The 22,025-nt window shown below is 44.0% G+C and overlaps 1 protein-coding gene across 1 annotated transcript in view; it reads left to right on the top strand.

Annotated features, from left to right (window-relative positions):
- Positions 1 to 22,025, top strand: part of LOC129708244 (dynein axonemal heavy chain 17-like) — a 184,232-nt gene that overhangs the window by 90,036 nt on the left and 72,171 nt on the right. The window contains exons 35-39 of the mRNA XM_055653887.1: positions 6,428 to 6,649; positions 7,635 to 7,862; positions 15,443 to 15,580; positions 17,225 to 17,357; positions 18,444 to 18,571. Of these exons, the coding sequence (XP_055509862.1) occupies positions 6,428 to 6,649; positions 7,635 to 7,862; positions 15,443 to 15,580; positions 17,225 to 17,357; positions 18,444 to 18,571 (849 nt within the window). The remainder of the gene's footprint in view (positions 1 to 6,427; positions 6,650 to 7,634; positions 7,863 to 15,442; positions 15,581 to 17,224; positions 17,358 to 18,443; positions 18,572 to 22,025) is intronic.

The following is a 22,025-nucleotide window of genomic DNA, read 5'->3' as shown; positions in this document are numbered from 1 at the left end:
TGCTCGGGGCTCTTCGTATTCATAAGAAAAAGGTGATGAGGTTGAAATGAATTCCATTGCCCGGGGGGCGGAAGCAAAGTATGACACTGTGGGACCGGCACCTCGACACTATCAAATGACGTTGTGTGCCAGGGCTGTTGGAATACATACATTCCCTAATAATGGACGCAAACACCGTCGCACCAACCGTGCCTCGAGATTACATATCTTTTTTGCCAGAACTTATGAAGAAAGGTAAGAAGGTATTATACACACGTTTACTTAACATGACCACAGGCTGCGTTCCTTTGGGGGCGGAGTGAGGACCGTGTGGAACACAAACCCAGGATTCCTTAATGCATTGCAGGAGACCGGGAAACTCGCAGGAGTGCCTTGGAGAATGGCATTAAGACAATACACAACAATTAGCGTCACTCTGATAAGCCTGGGAGCAGGTTGCGATTTAGTAGTAATTGTGAATTCAGCCAGGGATAGGGTTCCGCGTGACATAAAATGGTACGTACTTCTCAAAGCAGTTAGTCGCAATACGAAAAATCAAGATTCGAATGCCTTAGATCGGAATAAATAATATAAAAAAAAGTGAAAGGGAAGGGGGGAAAGGAGACTAGAGTCGTCCGGACAATTATAGTTTGGGTGATCTGGGACGAGAAAACACAAACCACGGAAAAGGTAAAGGACGGAGGAGGAGAACACCGGAATTGCATGTAAAGGAGAAATGGCGGAGGGGAAAAATGTGTAGGATGTGGGGAGGTGAGCAGTAAAAATAAGGACTTGAAAGACAGTGACATTCACGCGGTCAAATTATGGGGGAAACCGACGGCAGGGGGTGGTTTGGCGCGGGGTCAACAGGGTGCATACCCTAAGAATTTGAAATACAGTGCAGAAAATTGGGGGAAGGGGCCAACAGTGAACAAGTGATTAGGAGAAGCACCGAACAACCCTTAGGAAGAAGGGGAGATGAGAAGGAAGAAAATAAATCGAGACCAGAAAGAGAAGTAAAAAAAGAAGACAGAAAAAGCATCGCTCTATTGTACACAAAAACTCCCACAAAAGACATCCAACCGGGTGTGTGTTAAATGAAGCTGAGTTGAATGTGGTCTGCAGGTGTGAAAGATACTATGGGCACTGGGAATATTCTGAGGTCTCCAGCCTTGCAACTCTATATAGGTCCATGAAGTTGGAAACGAACTGGAGACAGGCGGAGGTGGGGGGAAACCAAATAGCCGGTGGGTAATATCACAAGGCTGGCACAAATTGGAGCGGGGGCTGGGGAGGAGTTCAACATCGCGGGTGAAGGTCTACATAAGTGCAGTGCAGGAGGCTGCAAGAGCTGCATGTGGCCGAACAAAGAGAGCCCACTCAACTGTGTAGATGTGTAATCATCCTTGTCCGATCTCATTGATCACAACAGGAGAAAAAAAACAAATAACAACAGGTATTCTGGATTGGGGTTGAATCAACGGGCCTCAACACGTGTAAAGTATACCAAGTCATGGGTTCCAAATGAGATTTCAAAGAATGGATTTTCTGGAACCTGTGGCCACTCATGAAATGGGTCTGCGTAAGGAAGGGAATTCACACGGGGGAAGCCGACTGGCAAATAAAAAGAAAATGGGCAAAAGGCCAGTATAGTAGTTGGGCCGCTAACGCTGGTGCCGGCAAACGCCGTTATTACTAAGTGATTTTTAGAGAGGCACCAAATATACTCATAAACACGCCCTACCAAGAAAGAAGTAGAAGGTGTGGTGAAAAGGATGAGATTAAGGGCGCCAGTCATAGGAGGTCGGTGAAGGTGTGAAATTGCGGCTCTTGCCAGCGCCGAGGACAAAAACAGAAAGCATTGTGTGACAGGCAGTTGTTCGTCTTAATTGCAGCTCAACTGGACCAATCAAGGGCAAGGCCCAATGGGGGCCTTTGCGACCGGGATAATCACCAAGGATCAGATATATTCTACACAGAGGTCGTAATGGGTCGGTGCAGAATGATGGAAAAAATGTAGACCGTCAATAGTCCAGGGAAGGGCTTAGAGTCAAGCCAGCACCTTGTGTGGGCTGGCAATGTGCACTGCTCAGCTTTGCAATCGAGCATGAAAATCGTATCGCAAATCAGTATTGGGGACTGTCTGTACTGGAAAGAAACCAAGGGCATGCAGAGAGCTAGCCAAAGGGGGCGGTCGCCGGCACAAAAAAAAAGGTACAGCTGGGGATTGTGTGGGGGAGAAAGCATTACCTGAGAGAGTATCCTCAAAGGGAAAAGGCAAAAAACTAGTGCAAAGGAGTCGCGTTGTGAAAGGCGGGGCAGTGAGTAAACACGGTGGGATAAGGGGCCGGGAGAAGGGGGGTGTCAGGACGCAAGACGTGACAAAAAGAAAACAGTAACTGGGTGAAAAAGATTGGCTGGGCTGCGGTCTTCGTTGGAATTTTTTATGTACATGAGCCAGGGGAATCAGTGCGACAAGCGTCCAAGAAAGTATTAAAAAGCTATATGACAGGAGTGACCCTATAATCAAAATCAATACAAACAGAGAGAGGTGAGGTACTAGGCAATGGCGAAAGAAAACCCATCGCCGCAAGCAACGGGGGGTACGCAGGTGAAAAACCACAGAAAAGTAGGAAAAATCGGCGTGGGGCGCGGGATGTCGGTAGGAGTTACAGATAAAGGCGATGAGCCCAAACGGAGGGAGAGATAGAGCACGTGTCAAAGCCGGGGTTAAAGGGCCCACACACAATGATTGGGTAGGGAGGGCCATGAGAGAGATGGTTGGCAGAGCAGAAAAACAAAGTATGAAGCACCGCCCGACAGATTGGGACAGGCGTGGCGGGCGTGCCGGGGTAAGGCTCAGGGGCAGGGCCGCAGAGCGATGTGTACGACATATGAAGGTGCGGACCACAGTTCAAACACTGCCCGGCGTCCATCCAAACCCAGTGCGAAGGTTTGGGGAGGGGGAAGGAGGCTTCTCCTATGAAAATTAGGTATCGGACATAGACCGCGCGCCTCTCGCACACCACATACGCTCGCGACCAACAGGGTGCATGTGCCGCCGTGCGACCGGGACAAGACAAACCATACCCAGTCAGCACCCGGGTAGTGCCGGTGCACTTTGCCATAGGCGAGACAAAAAGTGCCCCTAAGCAACCGCGGACCAACAGACAAGCTCAGCGCTTGAGCGCGCTCCCCAGGCCAGACGGGGCGGCGGACCAGCAAATGGCATGAGTCCCGGCACGAAAGCGCATTTTAGGCCCATCCGTCCCTTGCCTAAAGGGGGTGTTTACACAACCAACGTGAGGGGTGATAAGGTGGGAGGGGATGAACATAGACACAAAATTGGCAAGGCAAAAAGCGATGGGGCAGGGGGAAGCTCGAAAAAATGGAGTGAATGCCGGGGACTTCAAACATAAGAAAAACCGCAGTGAGGGGGGGCAATCAGTGGATGGTAGAGATTATTACCACTTAGGGGTCACAACAGTCCAAGCAGATATAGCGCAAGGGGGGCCGAGTAGGAAAGAGGAACGTAGGGGAACGAGAAAGGTGGGCCGGGGACACCATTCACGAAAGAAACATCCGAACACAGGCAAGACGAAACGAAAGATGGACGCGTCATACGAAAGAATTTGTATATAGAATAAAAGGGGATGGCGGACGGCATTTGCGACAGCCCCGGAAGCACCGCTATGAATTGTGTGCAGGTTTTGGCTCAAAAAACAACAAACACTTTAAAACAGGGCAATCCCGTTGGACTGGATACAGCACGGATGGCCATGAGGGTGAAGGGCCCGAGTGGCGTACGGTTTGTTGTGATGGGTCACAAAATTGAAAAGGTGGGTCTTAGACGCACTGGAAGTTACACACAGAAGAGATAAGGAGATCTTATCGAACCAAATACAAGTATAAAGGACGAAGGCAGCTAGAGCAAAGATGCGCCCAAGGTAATATCCAGAACCGGGGTCGCCGCGGGCCCCTAAGAGAAAGGAAGGCCATTGCAAATGGGAAATAAACGAGAAACCTAGAAACTAGGTGCAGATGACAGCGCACATCTCCCGTCGTAGCCGGCACCGCCAGGAGGGGCGTCAATAATGGCCACTGGTTACTGATTGTGGATGATCAGCCATGATCACACTGAATGGCATTGCAGGCTCGAAGGGCCAAATGGCAGCCTCCTACACCTATTTTATATGCTTCTAAAACTCATTGGTCGGCGGTTCATTCTACAGCAAGACAATGATCCCAAGCATGCTGCTAAGCAACAAAGGAGTTTTTCAAAGCTAAAAAATGGTCAATTCTTGAGTGGTCAAGTCAATCACCTGATCTGAACCCATTTGAGCATGCCTTTTATATGCTGAAGAGAAAACTGAATGGGATTAGCCCCCAAAACAAGCATACACTAAAGAAGCTGCAATACAGGCCTGGCAGAGCATCACCAGAGAAGACACCCAGCAACTGGTGATGTCCATGAATTGCAGACTTCAAGCCGTCATTTCATGCAAAGGATTTGCAACAAAATATTAAACATGACTACTTTCATTTACATTACATTGCTGTGTCCCAAATATTATGGTGCCTTGAAATGGCAGACTATGTATAAATCCGACTGTAATTTCTGACAATGTGCACTTTAACCACGTAATTTTTTTTTTCTATTACAAATCTCAAATTGTGGAGTACAGAGGCAAATAAATAAATGATGGGTCTTTGTCCCAAACATTATGGAGGGCATTGTGATTTCAGAAGTACGTACTTCACCAATCATGATAAAGACTGGGAATTTCTACCTCGGCCTGTGAAGATAGATAATCAGCCTAGATTGTACTGCAAAATTTCCTTGAGTGGGGCTTACATCCACAACTATCTGACTCAAGAAGTAAGAGTGCTACCGTCTCAGTCATAACTGACCCAGAAAGGATGAGGTATAAGTTAAAAGCGGTGTTTCATCAATGAAGCAACTGTAACCTATTTCACCCCACAAGAACAGAAATATTGAATTCCTTTGAAACAGTCATAATAAGAAATCTTTAAGAAGCATTTAAATATATATTTTAAACTATTTGCTTGAAAGGGAATAAAACTGCAGATATTGTAAATTTTAAATAAATAGAGAATGGTGGAAATATTGGGCAGTTCAGGCAATATCTGTGGGATGAGCAACTTTCAGGTACATTATACGTCTTGCATCAATGTGCTTTGTGCTTTCACTTTTATTCCTGTTAGTCTGTGATTAGATCGTCATCAATCACCATTATCCATTTCTTCTGTTTCTGATCTCAGTTCACATATCTACCTTCTCAGGCTGAGGTGGATATTCGCAAACTTTCGTAGGGCAGTTTATTTGTTGGAGGAATATTTGTATGTTTTAAGCCAAAACCGATGTCCAAGGAGAAGAAAACACTTCCTGGTCAATATTTTTCACAGTTTAGATTGCAGAGTGACAAACTGCTTGGCAGTGCCTGGCCTTTTAAGAACTGAATGAATGCTCACCTCTGTATATCTGAAGGATGGATCACCTCATAACCAGTCATTTTAATTAAATTATATAATTATATAATAACCAATTGTTAATTTGTCTAAACTACTGTACAATTCTAGAATGAGTTAAAACTTTCATGCAGAGAACCAATTTTCTGAGCATTCTCTGCCATGCTACCTTTCAAGAGCTAGTTCAACTTTGACAATAATGTGGGCATAACTCTTTTGAACTTTGCAATAATGAAAATATACATTCATGGTTTGTCTTCAAATTTCTTCAGGGGGAGGGAAGTATCTGTGGGAAAATAATGCCATAAAATGGAAATCCTCTTGTTGCATTCTCATTTAAATTAAATATTTTATATAAGACACATGAACCTGTAAGGTTTTTGCAGATAACTGGGTGCAACGTTAATGGTATAAGCAATTCAACATTTATCTTATTCATTGGCAAGGCAAGCTTAAGTGGTTGAGTGGCTTACTCCTATTCCTAAAATGTATGTTTATAATTCCTCTTGCTATGATAACCATGCCTTATTAAGCCATTACATGCCTTATTAGAGTTGTCAATGCACTTTTCAAATGTGGGAAAACTTTGATGTTAGTTAATGCCCATATATAACCTTGCTTTGCCATACGCCTCTGAGACGGGTTTCCTTACAAGTTGTTTTATTTTTGAGCTTTTTAGCTGTCGGTCATTGTTGAGGACTTATCCCTGCAGTCACAGGCAAAGTTAAATGTCACAAATACAGAGTTCTTATGATACCAGTTTATTTTTGTGTATTATTCAAGTTAATCAGGAATGCAGAGCATTTTTTAAAGCAATTTTTGAAATGGTGAAGTGTCATAATTTACATTGGAAATTGTAGCAATTCTGCTTTTGTATTGAAGTCCATATTGGTATTTTGCCTAACCAGAGGCCTGAAAGACACCAACAATAAATTTCTGGGTCACCATTTTAATGCAGCAATTTGTAGCCTATCAAAGATTAATACGCCTTCAAGTCTTCAAGTTTCCAAATCTGTGGTTTATATATTTTTCTTCTTTTAGACCCTGTGCTATGGTTGTACCTGACTTTGAACTGATTTGTGAAATCATGTTGGTTGCTGAAGGTTTCATTGATGCCAGACTTCTTGCCAGAAAATTTATTACACTTTACACACTCTGTAAAGAGCTCCTTTCAAAACAGGTAATGTCAAAACATTGTATTTTATTATTGGCTAGTATACTGAGATACAATGAAAATTTTTGTTTGTGTGCTATCTAGTCAAATCATACCAAACCTGAGTACAATTTAAAAAAAGTCAGTGCTGGAAGCACGATTTCTCCTTCGGTCATCTCTCGCCCCTGACTAAAATCTGCTCTTCTGGCCAGACTTTCTCTGAGAAGAGACGGGCTATCCATTTTTCTTAGATATTCATTGGTATTACTACGATCATCCTCCGCGACTAACGCGAAGTTACCATTGGCCATCATCTTGACCTCTTACATGAAACTATAGCCACAAGAATAGGTTAAAGACCAAATCTTTTAGTTACTCAGTTGCTCAGGTCAAAACGTCTTTCTTCCATCCACAAGACAAAAGTCAGGAGCATGGTGGAATAACTTTGCCTGAATAAGGTCAGCCCCAATAACAGGCAAAGATGGTCATTACCAACCAAGACAAAGCAGCTTAGTTGAGTGGCATACCAGCCATACAAGCATTAATTTCCTTCACAAAAAATTGCTCTATCACTACAATGTGTGCCACCTACAAAGTACACTGTCTGTATTTAATATGATGGTACGAAACCGCTGGTCTACACCACCCTGAAGAACAATGGCAACAGGTTGGATAGATCACCATTGCCTTCGGATTCCACTCTGAGTGAACAGACCACGTTGACTTGAAAAATCTATTGGCAGTCCATAATCGTTGGATCTAACTACAACCCAAGTACTGAGTACCTTCACTAAAAGTACTATCATGTAGGCAGCTTACCCCCAATTTCTCAACGGCAATTAGGGCTAGGCTTCAAAAGCTGGCTTAGTCACCAACTCCCACATTCCAAAAAGATTAAAGAGTTTTAAAATAATGGTTAGCAAAATGTTTTTTTAATTTCCAAATCAAAACATGACATTTATTTTAAGTTTAAATAGGCACTGTATACGTACTATTGCTGTTTCATTTACAGGACCACTATGATTGGGGATTACGAGCTATCAAGTCTGTATTGGTTGTAGCTGGTTCTTTGAAAAGAGGAGATCCAAATCGCCCTGAAGATGAGGTCCTTATGAGAGCCTTGAGAGATTTCAATATCCCTAAGATTGTAACAGATGATTTACCTGTCTTTATGGGACTAATAGGAGATCTATTCCCAGCATTAGATGTGCCAAGAAAGAGAGATCTAGACTTTGAACAGGTAATACTAAAGTTCATGTGCTCAGATTTATAATTTACAATATGCTGACGATCATATAAGTATGCACATAAAGACACACATTTTCAAATTATACACCAGCAGTCATTGTTTTAATACAATCAATTAAACATATGTAGAGTGTAATGATAATTTATACATAGAATGTACTTGCTCTATGCTACTTGAAGCATTGTTTATAGTTTTATATTGCATACATATGTTTCCTGTCAATATTTGGGCAAATTTGTCCAGGATACATCTGCTGCAAATAATTTTATGAATTTCATTTGCTGTTGATGATATAAATGCAGAAATGTGGAAGGATTGTTAAATTGTTCAATGGACGTATGAAATGCATCCTGAATCTGGCTTTCATGTGGGGCCTAATCACCTTCACAGCTCAGACCGGACAGAACATAGAGACAATCTCATACAGTGATAGTGATTTTACCGATAAATCTGATTATTCAAGCATTGTACAGTATATACAAGATAAGTACTTCGAGAGAGTGCTCAGAGATACCTCAGTGACTCGGAGACCTCTAGTAATTATAAAATTCACAATACAGTAGTTACATGTGGGAACAACTCCAGGACTGTATGGCGTCTGTAGACTGGGCAATGTTCAGTGACTCGGCAACGGACCTGAATGAATTCTCCACAGTCGTTACAGACTCCATAAAGAAATGTGTGGAGGACTGCATCCCAGCAAAAACCTTCCGAGTGTTTCCTAACCAGAAGCCTTGGATGAACCATGAGATTCGCATTCTTCTAAAGACCAGATCCCGGTCTTTTAAGGCCAGGAGATACAGAGGTCTATAAGAAGTCCAGATACGACCTTGGGAAGGCCATCAAAAAGGTCAAAAGGAACTTTTGCACCAAGCTGGAGGATGAGACGGATGTTCAGCAACTGTGGCGGGGCTTGAATGCAATCACCTCCTACACGGCGAAATCAGGAGGCAGCTCAAATGTCAGCAAAGCATCACTCCCTGATTAGCTCAAAGCGTTTTACGCACGCTTTGATAGGGAGAACACTGATGTGCCTTCCCGAGCCCCCATTCGCCGTGATGGTATTTCGGTCACAGTCCCAGAGGCCAATGTCAGAAGATCCTTCAGAGGGGTGAACCCTAGGAAAGCGCCTGGACCTGATGGTGTACCCGGGTGTGTTTTAAAAACCTGTGCGGACCAACTGGCTGGAGTTTTTACGGACATTTCAACCTCTCACTTCTGAGGCCTGAGTTTCTACCTGCTTTAAAAGGGCATCAATAATACCGGTGCCCAAGAAGAGCAAGGTGACGTGCCTCAATGACTATCGACCAGTGGCACTAATGTCTGCGATGATGAAGTGCTTTGAGAGGCTGATCATGGCGCAAATCAACTCGTACCTCGACAAAAACCTGGACCCACTGCAGTTTGCTTACCGCCACAACAGATCAACGGTGGATGCGAACTCACTGGCTCTCCACTCCGCTCTGGACCACCTGGACAACAAAAACTCATATGTCAGGCTGTTATTCATTGACTACAGCTCGGCATTTAATACCATCATCCCCTCCAAGCTGGTTACCAAGCTCTCAAATCTGGGTCTCTGCACATCCCTCTGCAATTGGATCCTCGACTTCATCATTCACTGTCCGTATTGGTGGAAATGTGTCATCCTTGATAACAATCAGCACAGGAGCACCTCAAGGCTGCGTGCCCAGCCCCCTGCTGTACTCACTCTATACTCATGACTGCGTAGCCGGACATAGTGCAAACTCCATCATCAAGTTTGCCGAAGACACCACTATTGTGGGACGTATCACTGATGGGGACGAGTCAGAGTATAGAAGTGAGATCGACCGATTGACCAAATGGTGCCAGCACAATAACCTCGCTCTCAACACCAGCAAAACCAAGGAACTCATTGTGGACTTCAGAAGGTGTAGGATGAGGACCCACAGTCCCGTTTATATCAACTCATACCTCGACGGTGGAAAGGGTCAAGAACTTCAAATTCCTGGGCGTGCATATTTCCGAAGATCTCTCCTGATCCCAGAACACTGATGCAATCATAACAAAATCACATCAGCACCTCTACTTCCTGAGAAGACTACGGACAGGGCTGGCCTTAAGCCCCGCGTTAATTTTCCATATTTCATACGGAAATACAAATTCACTTTGTTAAATAAAGATTTTTAAAAAACATTCGCCATACAGATTTTTTTTCAAAACGAACATGGATAACAACCGCTCCATGGACATCAGACACAAACAACTTGTTAACTACTACTGTAGCACTTGTTAACAGCCAGTAGTTAACAAGTAGTTATACAATGGGCCATCAATGCATCGATCCACATTCCTCAATAAATGTAATTGTGTTTTGAACACGTATTAATGACGCTGCGTTCCTTTGAATACAATTCACGCGGCGTCATTAATACTTGTTCAAAACACAATTACATTTACTGTGGAATGTAGATCGATGCATTGATGACACATTGAGAATTTCTTAAAACTCAGCATCATGATTGAGGGCTTCGTCTTGGTGAGCTTCTTGGTGTGCAGCAGGTTAGTCATTCAATTTACCTACTGACCCACGTTGTGCCTCTCTGTCTTTCGCTCTCTCCCTCCCTTTCTCTCTCCTGCTCCCCATCTCGTCTCTCTCTAGCCCTCTAGGCATTCCCGGAATCATTGACATTTTGCAGACGAAAATGCTGGAGAAACTCAGCGGGTGAGGCAGTATCTATGGACTGAAGGAAAATGCAATGTTTCGGGTCGAAACTCTTCTTCAGACCCGGCTATTTCCTTCGCTCCATAGATGCCGCCTCAAGCCCTGTCCCACTGTGCGAGTTCACCCAAGAGCTCTCCAGAGTTTAAAATCTCTGTGTGGCATCTCTGTCCCTATCTTCAAATTCCCACTTTGAAATAAAATACAACTTTCGACAAAAAATTTGCAGCAGAATTAGTCGATTCCCACGCATTTTCAATCATCATTCGATTCAGTGTAATTTTCACACCTAGTTGATGTAGCTTTTTTTGAAAGGTACAGTACATTACAATAAATTGTGAAATGGAACTCAGAAATTATGGGAGGATTACATAAAACGACAATTCAAAGGCAATGAATATACTGAGTATTCTTATTTCAATCATGAACATACAATAGTGATATAGGACACCAGGTCCTACTACGGTAAACTCACGAGCTACTACGGTATGACTACGTTGAAAAGTATAACATTTTTACATCCAGAGCATATTTTACTAGTGGACATTTTTCAACATGTTGAAAAATCTTCACGAGTTACCACGTTTCCCGTGTACCTATCGTTAGCGCTAAGAAACGTCCCCAGCTCCGACGTACCCGCTACGTTCATTCTACGTGCTTACCACGATTTTTTTTTTTTTAAACGTCCTGGCCCGTGGCGGCTCCTGATAAGTGATATGTTCCCTCAATATGTTCCCTAATACAAGGTGCTGCCTTGCCCACAGAGTTCCTCCAGCACTCTGTGTTTTTGGTTTGGCTCTGAAGTTGAAGGTGGACCCCCCTGTGTCTCTCTTCAACTTCCTGTCTGTGGTGGATCAGCAGGACGGGCAGGGGCTCTGGGGAGAGGTTTGCGTTTCTGATCAAGACCCTTCAGACAATCACAAGTACTCTCACCGACGAGAGTTCAGTTCAGTCTGAAGAAGGGTCTTCTCTCCAGAGTCGCTGCGCTGCCTGTCCTGCTGAGCTACTCCAGCTTGTGTCTATCTTCAATTTCAGAGTTAGATAAAATTTCTCATGGGAGGCTTATAGGGTACCCCTAGTTCCTAAAACCCATTTCCATCACTGATCTGGCATATAAATTCATGACAGTGAGATTTAAAAATCATGTTATATTCTTGTGTGAATGAGATTCGTTTGTTATTTGGATACTTAGACTATTTTTTAAAATTATCTTTTTGTTAAGAAATGGAATCTACAGGACATTCTTAATGGGAAAGTAGTGGGCAGAAAGGCATGTCATGCGTGGTTTGAAGAGCAAAAACTTGTAGTTTACAATGCCAAAATTGAAAAGTTGAGGAAGAACAAGGTGTACAGAGATGTTTATTGGTTACATCTGAGGAGTATGATGATGCTACTGATTACGGTATGCCAATGTACCAGCTGGCAACTGATCTTCTCCATAAAGACCTGGTCTATTGCTAGAAATTTTAATTTATTTGCCTGTCTGTTACGGACTTACAGCATATAATACAATAATATTAAAGTTCTGATCTTGAGAATATCACATTTTTGAATTTTCAAGGCAGTCTGGGTGTTTATTACTATTTCCGTCACAACGGCAATTTTGTAATTAGCTACAATTAGGTAGTTAACTAATTATATGCTTTAATTTCAGGTCATCCAAGTAAGATCTTTTATATTTGTTTCAGATTGCTTCAATCTATAATAACTGAAAATTTCATTCAGTTCTCTTAATTTTTAAGAAGGTTATGGGCTTTTGACTGTCCTCGATCACAGCTTTTGTGTTGTCAATGGAAAAACAAGATGCTAATTTCCGAGTATGAAAATTGCCATAATTTTTTAAATGCTGAAGATATGAAAGTGAATTAGGTGTCAAATTAAACTTCATTTTATGCATTATCTAATGGGATAAATTGCGACTTGATATTTTAAATCTCAAAATTTTGTAACATTGCTAGGAAATGTACCTGCATCTTGGAGGCCGAAGGTTAGGTTGTTAGCCAAGAAAGATAGACTTCGTTATCCCTCAGTACAGCAACATCAAGAACGATGTTGCTGTACTGAGGGATAGCCAAGTCTATCCCTCATTGCTAGCAGCTGATGGGAAGCATCTGAAAAGTGGGAAGCAGCTGTAAAAGGACAGCGCTGTTGGGGGGCTTACTCCATATGTCAGGGCGAGCAACCTCAATTGCTCCCTTCTTCGTGCTGACACAGGAGTAAGCTACAACTGCCCGCTGTGATATTATCCATCACCCGCTGACCCACTCCGCTCTATGATCTTATGTCTTGAGCTGGTCCCCTCACTGTTCAGAAGGAGAGCATGCCAGAGGTGAGCGGGCCGGCAGAAGGCGCTGAGATGGCAGTCGGTTCCGCTCCGGTGATAGTGGCTGCTCGTAGCCAAGCGAACTGCTTCCCTCCCCGGCCACAATGCGGTGGCTCCGCGCCCGGAGCGCCGAGGCAGCAGTGAGTGAGTGAGTTACCGGCATGAACCCGACCCCCTCCTTCTCAACGCTTCTGCCCTCCCTGCAACTTTACCCCTGGCTAGACTCCCCACACGCTGTGAAAAGAACTCTCCCCCCAATTGGTTCCTTGAACTAGTTTTGTCATTCAATAAGATGACAACTGATTCATGTGTCCCGGTGTGCTCCCGGTTTCCCCACCATCTTTCCACCTGCTGTCACCTTCCACCTCCCGCCCATTCAGTAATTCAGAAAGAAGGAGATTTGGAAGCCTTGGGCAAATTGAATTGTTACTTTATTTATTCATTTTTATTTTTACGGAGAGAACAATATGCGCATGCGAGGTAAAAGATTTCTTTAAAGCCAACTGACTGTCATATTACTCACAACACGTGACTCATTTATGATTATTTATTTATATTTCTATGAAAATTGTTCCCGATTGGGCCCCGTGCCTCCTAAGGCCGGCCCTGATTACAGAGAGTCAGTATGTCAAGGAGGACTCTCTCGAACTTCTCCCGGAGCACAGTAGAGAGCATGCCGGCCGGTTGCATCGTGGTTTGGTACAGCAACCTGAGCGTCCAGGAGAGGAAAAGGCTGCAAAAAGTTGTAAACATTGCCCAGTCCATCATTGGCTCTGACCTCACTACCATCGAGGGGATCTATCGCAGGCGCTGCCTCAAAAAGGCTGCCAGCATCATCAAGGACCCACATCATCCTGGCCACCCACTCATCTCTCTGCTGCCATCAGATAGAAGATACAGGAGCCTGAAATCTGCAACATCCAGGTTCAGGAACATCTCTTCCCCACAGCCATCATACTATTAAACACAACTTCAAACAAACTCTGAACTATAACAACCTATTGCACTTTATCTGTTTATTTATATATGTGTGTGTGTATATATATATATTATACTAGACCAAGTGCAGACCCGTTGGGTCTGTTCCCCCAACGTGCGGTTGTGGAGGGTGGGGGAGGTGGCATGCAGCGTCACACACACTAACTATCCTCCCCCCGCACTCACGCTAATTACCCCCCTTGATATTATATTAATATTATTAATTTGCTCCTTTTACCCCATAACCACCCTATCTACTGATGCAAAGCCCCCAACTTGCAGTGACATCTAGAGAGGGAGGGGGGAGGGGAGGTTAGAGAGCGAAGGGGCAGAGACACAGAGAGACACAGAGAGAGGGGCAAGAGGGATAGGGGGAGGAGAGGAGGAGAAGAGAGAGGGTGGGTGAGGGGGAAAGGTGGGGGGGGGGGAGAGAGAGAGGGTGAGAGTGAGGGGGAGAGAAAGGGTGTGCTGAGAGGGGGGTGAGGGGTGGAGAAGAGGGTAGGGAGGTGTGGGGGAGGAGGGGGTAGGGGGTGTGTGTGAGGGGAGAGGGGGGTTGAGGGGAGGGATGGTGGGGGAGGCGATGGAGCGGAGGGAGAGGGGAGAAAAAGAGGGGAGGAGGGAGAGAGGGGGGGGACGGGGGGGGGGATGGAGGGAGGGAGAAAGAGGGGAGAGAGAGAGAGAGAGAGAGGGAGGGGGGGGGGAGAGAGGGGGAGAGGGGGGGGGGGAGAGAGGGAGGGAGGGGAGAGAGAGAGGAGAGAGGGGGGAGGGGGGGGGGAGGGGGGGGGGGAGAGAGAGGGGAGGGGGGGGGGGGAGGGGGAGGGGAGAGAGAGAGGGGGAGAGAGAGAGAGGGAGAGAGAGGGAAGAGAGAGAGACGGGGAGAGAGAGAGAGAGAGAGACGGGGGAGAGAGAGAGAGAGAGAGAGAGAGAGATAGGGAGAGAGGGAGAGGGGGAGCGAGCGGGTGCCTTTTTACTTCAACCCAAACAACAATTTGCAGGCAGTGCTTTTTTCCTCAAACTAACCATATTTTCATTTTCAAACCACATTATGGGTACTCACAGCTGTGGAGACATTTGTTTAGTATCTGAGCTCTGATTGAGGCACACCACTTGCAGAGACTGATTGAGGCACACCACTTGCAGAGACTGATTGAGGTACACCACTTCCTGGTTTTATAGTCCCTTCAGCGGGAGCAGCAGAGAGAATGGGGAATTAAAAAAAAACATTAATATCTCTGTCACTTTTCTTCGACGGGAAAAATCCTCGGCACACATATGGCAGAGGGGGGCTCTGAGCGAGGTGGCCAAAAATGACGGCCGTAGGTGGCGACGTTCTCTCGGAAATCGCAGCACAGAAGGCCAAAACCGGTCAAGAACAGACTTTTAGTAATATATAGATGGTATATGGACACAATGATCCGATCTCTATTTATGCCTACAATATTCTGTTGTGCTGCAGCAAGCAAGAATTTCATTGTCCTATCTGGGACACATGACACTCAACTCTCTTGACTTGACTTGTGTGATTAATTTGCTTTTTAATAGGACAAATTTTCTTACTTTGTATAGATTGTTAAGCAGTCAGTTCTAGAACTTCATCTACAACCAGAAGATAACTTTGTCCTGAAAATAATTCAGCTGGAGGAAATACTTCAAGTACGTCACTCGGTTTTCATAGTTGGCAATGCTGGAAGTGGAAAATCACAGGTAAATAATAGTTTGATATAGTTCAGATCATGGACAGTGTTTTTCTCATTCATTAATGTCATCTTGATGTACCATGATCCGCAACTTATGTATTTGACAAATCCAATTGATTCCTCATATGAAAGATTGCCTTCCTTGAAGTAAACAAGTTTAATTTGGTTATATGAATTTAAATTCCCCAAAAAACAAGCTGCTAGAGGAACTTAATGGATCAACCAGCATCTGTGGAAGGAAGTAGACAGACAGCATTCTGTGCTGGAATACTTCTTCAAACGAAAGCAAGGTCTCAAATTGAGAAAAAGTAATTTGTCTATTTCCTTGTACAGATGCTGCCTGGCCCACTGAGATCCTCCAGCAGCTTAAGTTTTCGGCATATGTGGCCTTGTGTGCCTCTTTCTCAATCTATAATGTACTCATAGTACTCAATGCAACCAAGCCTTCACATCCCTCTTGGATAGATCATTCCAAAGATTTGCCACCCTCTGGGTATAGAAAACATTGTTGTGTCAAGCCAAGATTGAGTTTGTTGCCTCTGGCAATCAAACTGAACAAACATCAACTCTTGTAATCCCCCTTAGAATTTTATTCATTTCAATGCGATCAGCTCTTATCATTTTAATCTCGAGAAGCACAGGACTAGTTAACCTAATCCTCATATGGCAATCATGCCATCCCAGGAATCAATCTGGTAACTCTTCAGTTGCACTCCCTCTATTGAAAGTGTGACTAAGTTTGAGAAGTTTGACCAGTACATGATATTCCAGATACATCTTCACTCGAAATATCCACTATTGTACTCAAAACCTCTTGCAACAAAGGTCGTCATAGCATTTTCTTTCTAATTACTGGCTGAACATAGTTATTAATGTCCAGGGACATCCAGGTTGAAACCCAATATATTCGAAACGGCCATTTTCTTATTTCCCAATTCTCGCATAACCTACCTGTCACCAACCTTGGTCTTTTCACACTGATACAGTGATCAAGCAAGGACATCAGCATATTTACTTTCTTGGCATCTGGGAAGGTACCGCATGTCCACAAGGATTCAGAAAGACCCATGAGAGTATTGTCATAGTGCTGTATATCTAGGATGGAGCAGTTCTGGGAGTTCTTAACATTTTCTCCAAACCCTATGAGGTCTGACATGATCATGTCAAATATGGGCAAAAATGCTTCTGCTGACTGCCATCTTTGATCATCTGTTAACAGATGAATCAGTTCATGTTGAACACCACTTGAAAGCAACACTTGAAAATCTAATGGGTAGCGTCTGTGCTTCAGTTGGGAGCCTTGGTAAAACTAAAGTTTATGTATGTTTGGAGCACAATTTGCACAAACAAAGATGGGAATGATTCCTGCACATCAACCATCTCAGCTTCAAGACATAACAACATAAATTTCTCACGACAGTATAACCATGTTCAGCTATTTCAAGCATGACATTCGTATCATCAAATCAGAATTGTAAATCTTAATTTCAATGCCACTGCTCAGAAAATGAAGTATTCATGTTTGCATGCTACCCAGGCAACATTTAAGCAGGGATTGATAAGTGGTAAGTAATATTCATGCTACGTTAATACTAGCCAATAATGTTGCTAACTGATTTTCAGCCTGACTGTTTTTTGTTTAACTTTGAAGGTAATGCGATCATTGAAAAAGACTTACATGAACCTGAAACGAAAAGCTATCATGATTGATCTTGATCCGAAAGCTGTGACCTGTGATGAATTGTTTGGGATTATTAACCCAGCAACAAGGGAATGGAAAGATGGTAATCAGTTCACATTGCTGAAATTTGAAAACAATATAATTCTGTTTATTTCAGAATAAGTCTTGCTGATGTAACAGCTATGCAGAAAATTATTGTCCAAAGACTTGGACATAAGCATAGACAAGTTGGTTAGTAAGTTTGAAGATGACACTATGATTGCTGGGGCCGCGGACTGTGAGGAAGGCTGTCAAAAGTATACAGCAGGATGTAAATCAGCTGCAGAAATGGCCCGTAATTCGAGCAAGTGTGAGGTGTTGCACTTTGGGGGATCACATGTAAGGGGAAAATATACAATTAATGGCATGACCCTTCACAACATTAATGTACAGAAGGATCTTAGGGTCTAAGTCCATAACTCTGAAAGTACCAACATAAGTAGATAGAGTGGTAAAAAATGCACATGTTATGCTTGCATTCAGAGGTCAAGGTATTGAGTATGTCAGGAAGGTCTAATGCAGCTTTATAGGACTTTGATTAAGCTACTTTGGAGTCCTGCATGCAGTTCAGGTCACACCCTTAGAGGAAGGATGTGGAGTCTTTGGAAAGGGTGCAGAGGTTTACCAGAATATTGCCAAGATCAGGGGTATTAGCTACAAGGAACAGTTGGACATACTTAGATTGTTTTCTCTAGAATGCCAAAAATTGTGGGGAGATCTGACAAAATTATGAAAGGCGTAGATAGGATAAATAGTCAGTACTTTTTTCCAAGGTTGGCAAAATACTAGAGTCCATCGCTTTACGTTGAGAGGGGCAAAGTTTAAAGGAGATGTGTGGGGAAGTTTTTTTTACATAGTGAGTACGTGGAATGCGCTGGTGGTGGTTGAGGCAGATACGATAGCTGCATTTAAAATACATTTGGATAGGTAAATGGATATGCGATAATAGAGGGATATGAATTATGTACAGGCAGATAAGAATTGATCTTGGCATCATGTCCGGCGTAGACGTTGTGGGGCGAAGGGCTTGTTCTTGTGCTGTACTGTTGCATGTTCAGTAAAAACACCAGTTTTCAAGTATGTGCTGGTAGAGGGAAACCAATAACTAAACTATTTAAGGTGCACAGTATGCTTTGTTTTTACATTTCAGGACTGTTCTCAACCATTATGCGTGATCTGGCCAATGTTTCACATGATGGACCAAAATGGATTGTGTTAGATGGTGACATAGATCCAATGTGGATTGAATCTCTTAATACTGTGATGGATGACAACAAGGTCAGTCACCATTTCAATGATTAGTTGGGACTGGCTAAGTTTGTTTGAGTAAGAAAGCATTTGTGAATAATGGACTGCCAACTCATTTATTGTAATTCTGTTGACAAGATGCTTTTGGAGTTTTTTTGCCATTCCTGATATAACCTTTGTATCGGTCTCTAATTTAATTACCTTCAGTTTTTAATTTAAATTCTGCACAACCACCATTCAACAGTTTGCTAAAATAGTTGGTATCACTTCTGGCATTCCTTTGGGAATTAGATTTGTACTTGCCTGTTAAAGTAGTTTCCTGCATCTTTTCTAACACAGCAAAGCCTCAAAAGTATTGCTGTTCTTGTCTCCTTGAATTTTTTGATGTTGAAGCAAGTTGTAGTGAAATTGAGAGGTGCATTCGTTGCCAACGTACATCCTCTCTGTACTCTCCCAGACCCCACCACCTTTACGCCACATGTACAGGAAGGAAATACAGATGCTGGTTTAAACTGAATATGGACACAAAATGCTGGAGTAACTCAGCGGGACAGGCATCAACTCTGGAAGGAAGGAATGGGTGACATTTCGGGTTGAGATCCTTCTTCGGACAGAATAACTCTACTTTCCCAGAATTGTGTGTGCTATAGAAATATTTTGACGCCCCTATAATACCATTTCCCAATGACTGAATCCCCTGTCACTGTTGCTCTCATGTCTTTTCTACCATTACCCATGTAAAACATCACCCATTGTTCTACACCCTTGAACAGCTGTTAGGACTCCTGGTGTACCTAAGATGCTGATTAATGATCTGGTTTCTCTTCTTAACATGCTGACCAATAACCTGTTTTCTTTTGAAAATCCAATTAGTGAGGTGACATCTTCCTCAAATATGCCATCTGTATAACCATTCAGATGTATTGCCAAGATGCCAACTGATGCTTAATGTAGAAATTAAGACATTTAGGACTTGCAATTGGCAATGTGTGTCACAGGATATATATACAAGGGACTGAGGAGAGCTAGCAAGACTGTTTACTAGAACAAATGTCCTTCAGCTTTATCATTAATTACTGCCGTACTGGCTTATTTAATTAAATCATTGTTATTTTTGAACTAATTTCACTCTTTAGTACCGAACAGGACCTCCTTGGTCCCCCTCTCCAGGATTGTTTTGCAACATGCAGTATTGTTTGACATTTTAAACAGTATATACTAAGTTGTGTCGTAGTTGTTTGCGAGCTAGACACGATAGGCCACAGATCCTTCTGTGCAGGGAACTGTAGTTTAAAACAGCAGCTGGTCAAATCGTCGAGAGTTTGTCAGGCTATCTCTATGTTGTGTCTACGTGGCAAGATGCCGTCCTTGGGATTGTTTAAGATTTTTTTTTGTCGAATTAGCTAAGTTTTAGGTGAATTGTTACTCCAGAACAGACAGGAAATCGTGGTTTTTGAACGGACTTTAAAAAAAAAGAGAACAACATGATGGCAGCGTCCACGGGCTACATCAGAAACCTTGGTACTTGTGACAAGAGTAGAGAGCCGTTCAGCTTCTATATGGAGAGAGCAAATATGTTTTTCATGGCAAACAACATAATGGAGATTAATGGTGAAGGAGAGATAGTGACTGAAACAAATAAGGCCATTTGCGAATGCATGAAAGTGATTCTGATCACAGAGATTGGTCCAGAAGTGAACGGCACAATCGTGAATCTCCTTGCGCCCATAAAAGCAAAAGACTTGCCATTCAATTACATTATGAAGAAGTTGGAGGAGCACTTCAACCCAAAGCCTCTGGAAATTGCAGAAAGCTATAAATTCAGCACTAGAAACCAGAAGCAGAATGAGACAATCAATGAATATATTGTTGCCTTGAAAATTGTAACTTTGCACTGTAACTTTGGAACCTTTCTCGGATGTGCACTATGCCACAGACTTGTTTCTGGGCTAGTGGATGAACGAATTCAGTCCAAACTCATGAACACTCCAGACCTTACATTCGAGAAAGCATGCAAGTCAAGTCAAGAGAGTCAAGTCAAGAGTCAATTTAATTGTCATTTGGACCCCTGGAGGTCCAAACGAAATGCCGTTTCTGCAGCCATACATTACACACAAATAGACCCCAGACACAACATAATTACATTTAACATAAACATCCATCACATAGCTGTGATGGAAGGCCAAATAAACTTCTCTCTCCACTGCACTGCACTCCCCCCCCCCCCCGATGTCAGAGTCAAAGTCATAGCCCCCGGCTGGCGATGGCGATTGTCCCGCGGCCATTAAAGCCACGCCGGGTGGTGCGAGGTCGCACACCGGGTCTTGGTGTTGGAGCCCCCGGTGTGTGCTCGCAGAGTCCGCGGCCATTCCAGCCGCGCGGGGCAGTGGTGTCAGGCCCCGCTCCAGGAGCTCTTCGACCCTGCAACTCGGGCGGGAGAAGTCGCCGCCGCAGAAGCCCTGAAAAGCGGTCTCCCTCCAGGGAGCCGTGGGCTCCCGGCGCCGTCGTCCACAGACCTGTAGAGAGCCTCCGACTCTCCGGCAGCAGCAGCAGCAGCAGCAGCAGCAGCAGCAGCAACAGCATCAGCAGCAGCAGCGCTCCTCCACCGCTCCGGACTCGGCCAGCTCCGCGACGGCAACGGTGAGTCGACACCTGAGTCCCCGGTCTCTTCCTGTTGGAGGCCGCTCCTCGTTGCGGCCTCAACGACGACTGAGACCCGACGAGAAAAGGTCGGGTCTCCAGTGCAGGGAGAGATTCAAAAAGTTTGTCCACCCCACCCCCCCCCCCCCCACACACACACACCCCAACATAAAATAACAAACACTACATAAAAACACAGACAAAAATAATAAAAACGCGGACAGGCTGCAGAGGCCGCTGCTGGCCAGAGCCGCGCCGCCTACAGATGCTACCACAATGGAGATGGCATCAAAGAATGCTTGCGAGTTTCATCCACCACGTACTGCAGTGGCCGTTTACAGTAACAAGGCAGTGCCTATGGCCAAACCAAGATCCGCTAAACCCAAACCAAAGTATGGCGGGGAGCCGAGTTCAGCCAGTTGTTATCGTTGGGAAATCACTCGTCCCAATTTAGTCGGTTCAAAATGGCCAAGTGGTATAACTGCCAGAGGAAAGGCCATATCGCCTCAGCATGTTGGGCCAAGCTTAAACCAGGAAACCAACAATCTGCGGAAAACACGTGACAACACCAGAGAGGAGTTCACAACTTGGAGGTGAACCCAGATGGAAATGAACTTGTGTTGTACACCATTTATGCAACCAACATCGATAAGCCTATAACCAGCCAAGACAAGGACATTCGAACTAAACTATTCATAAATGAACAGTTAATCGATATGTGTATTGACACGGCAACAGATTGTTCGGTCACGAGCAGAGACCTGTACGAAACAAAGTTCCCACAGACACCATTGTTTGAAAGTAAGGTCAAGATGAGAACCTACTCGGGCGAAGTTTTGGAGAC

The sequence above is a fragment of the Leucoraja erinacea genome, chromosome 23, assembly GCF_028641065.1.
Source record: "Leucoraja erinacea ecotype New England chromosome 23, Leri_hhj_1, whole genome shotgun sequence".
Taxonomy (NCBI): Eukaryota; Metazoa; Chordata; class Chondrichthyes; order Rajiformes; family Rajidae; genus Leucoraja; species Leucoraja erinaceus.
This window is presented reverse-complemented; position numbering and strand designations above follow the sequence as displayed.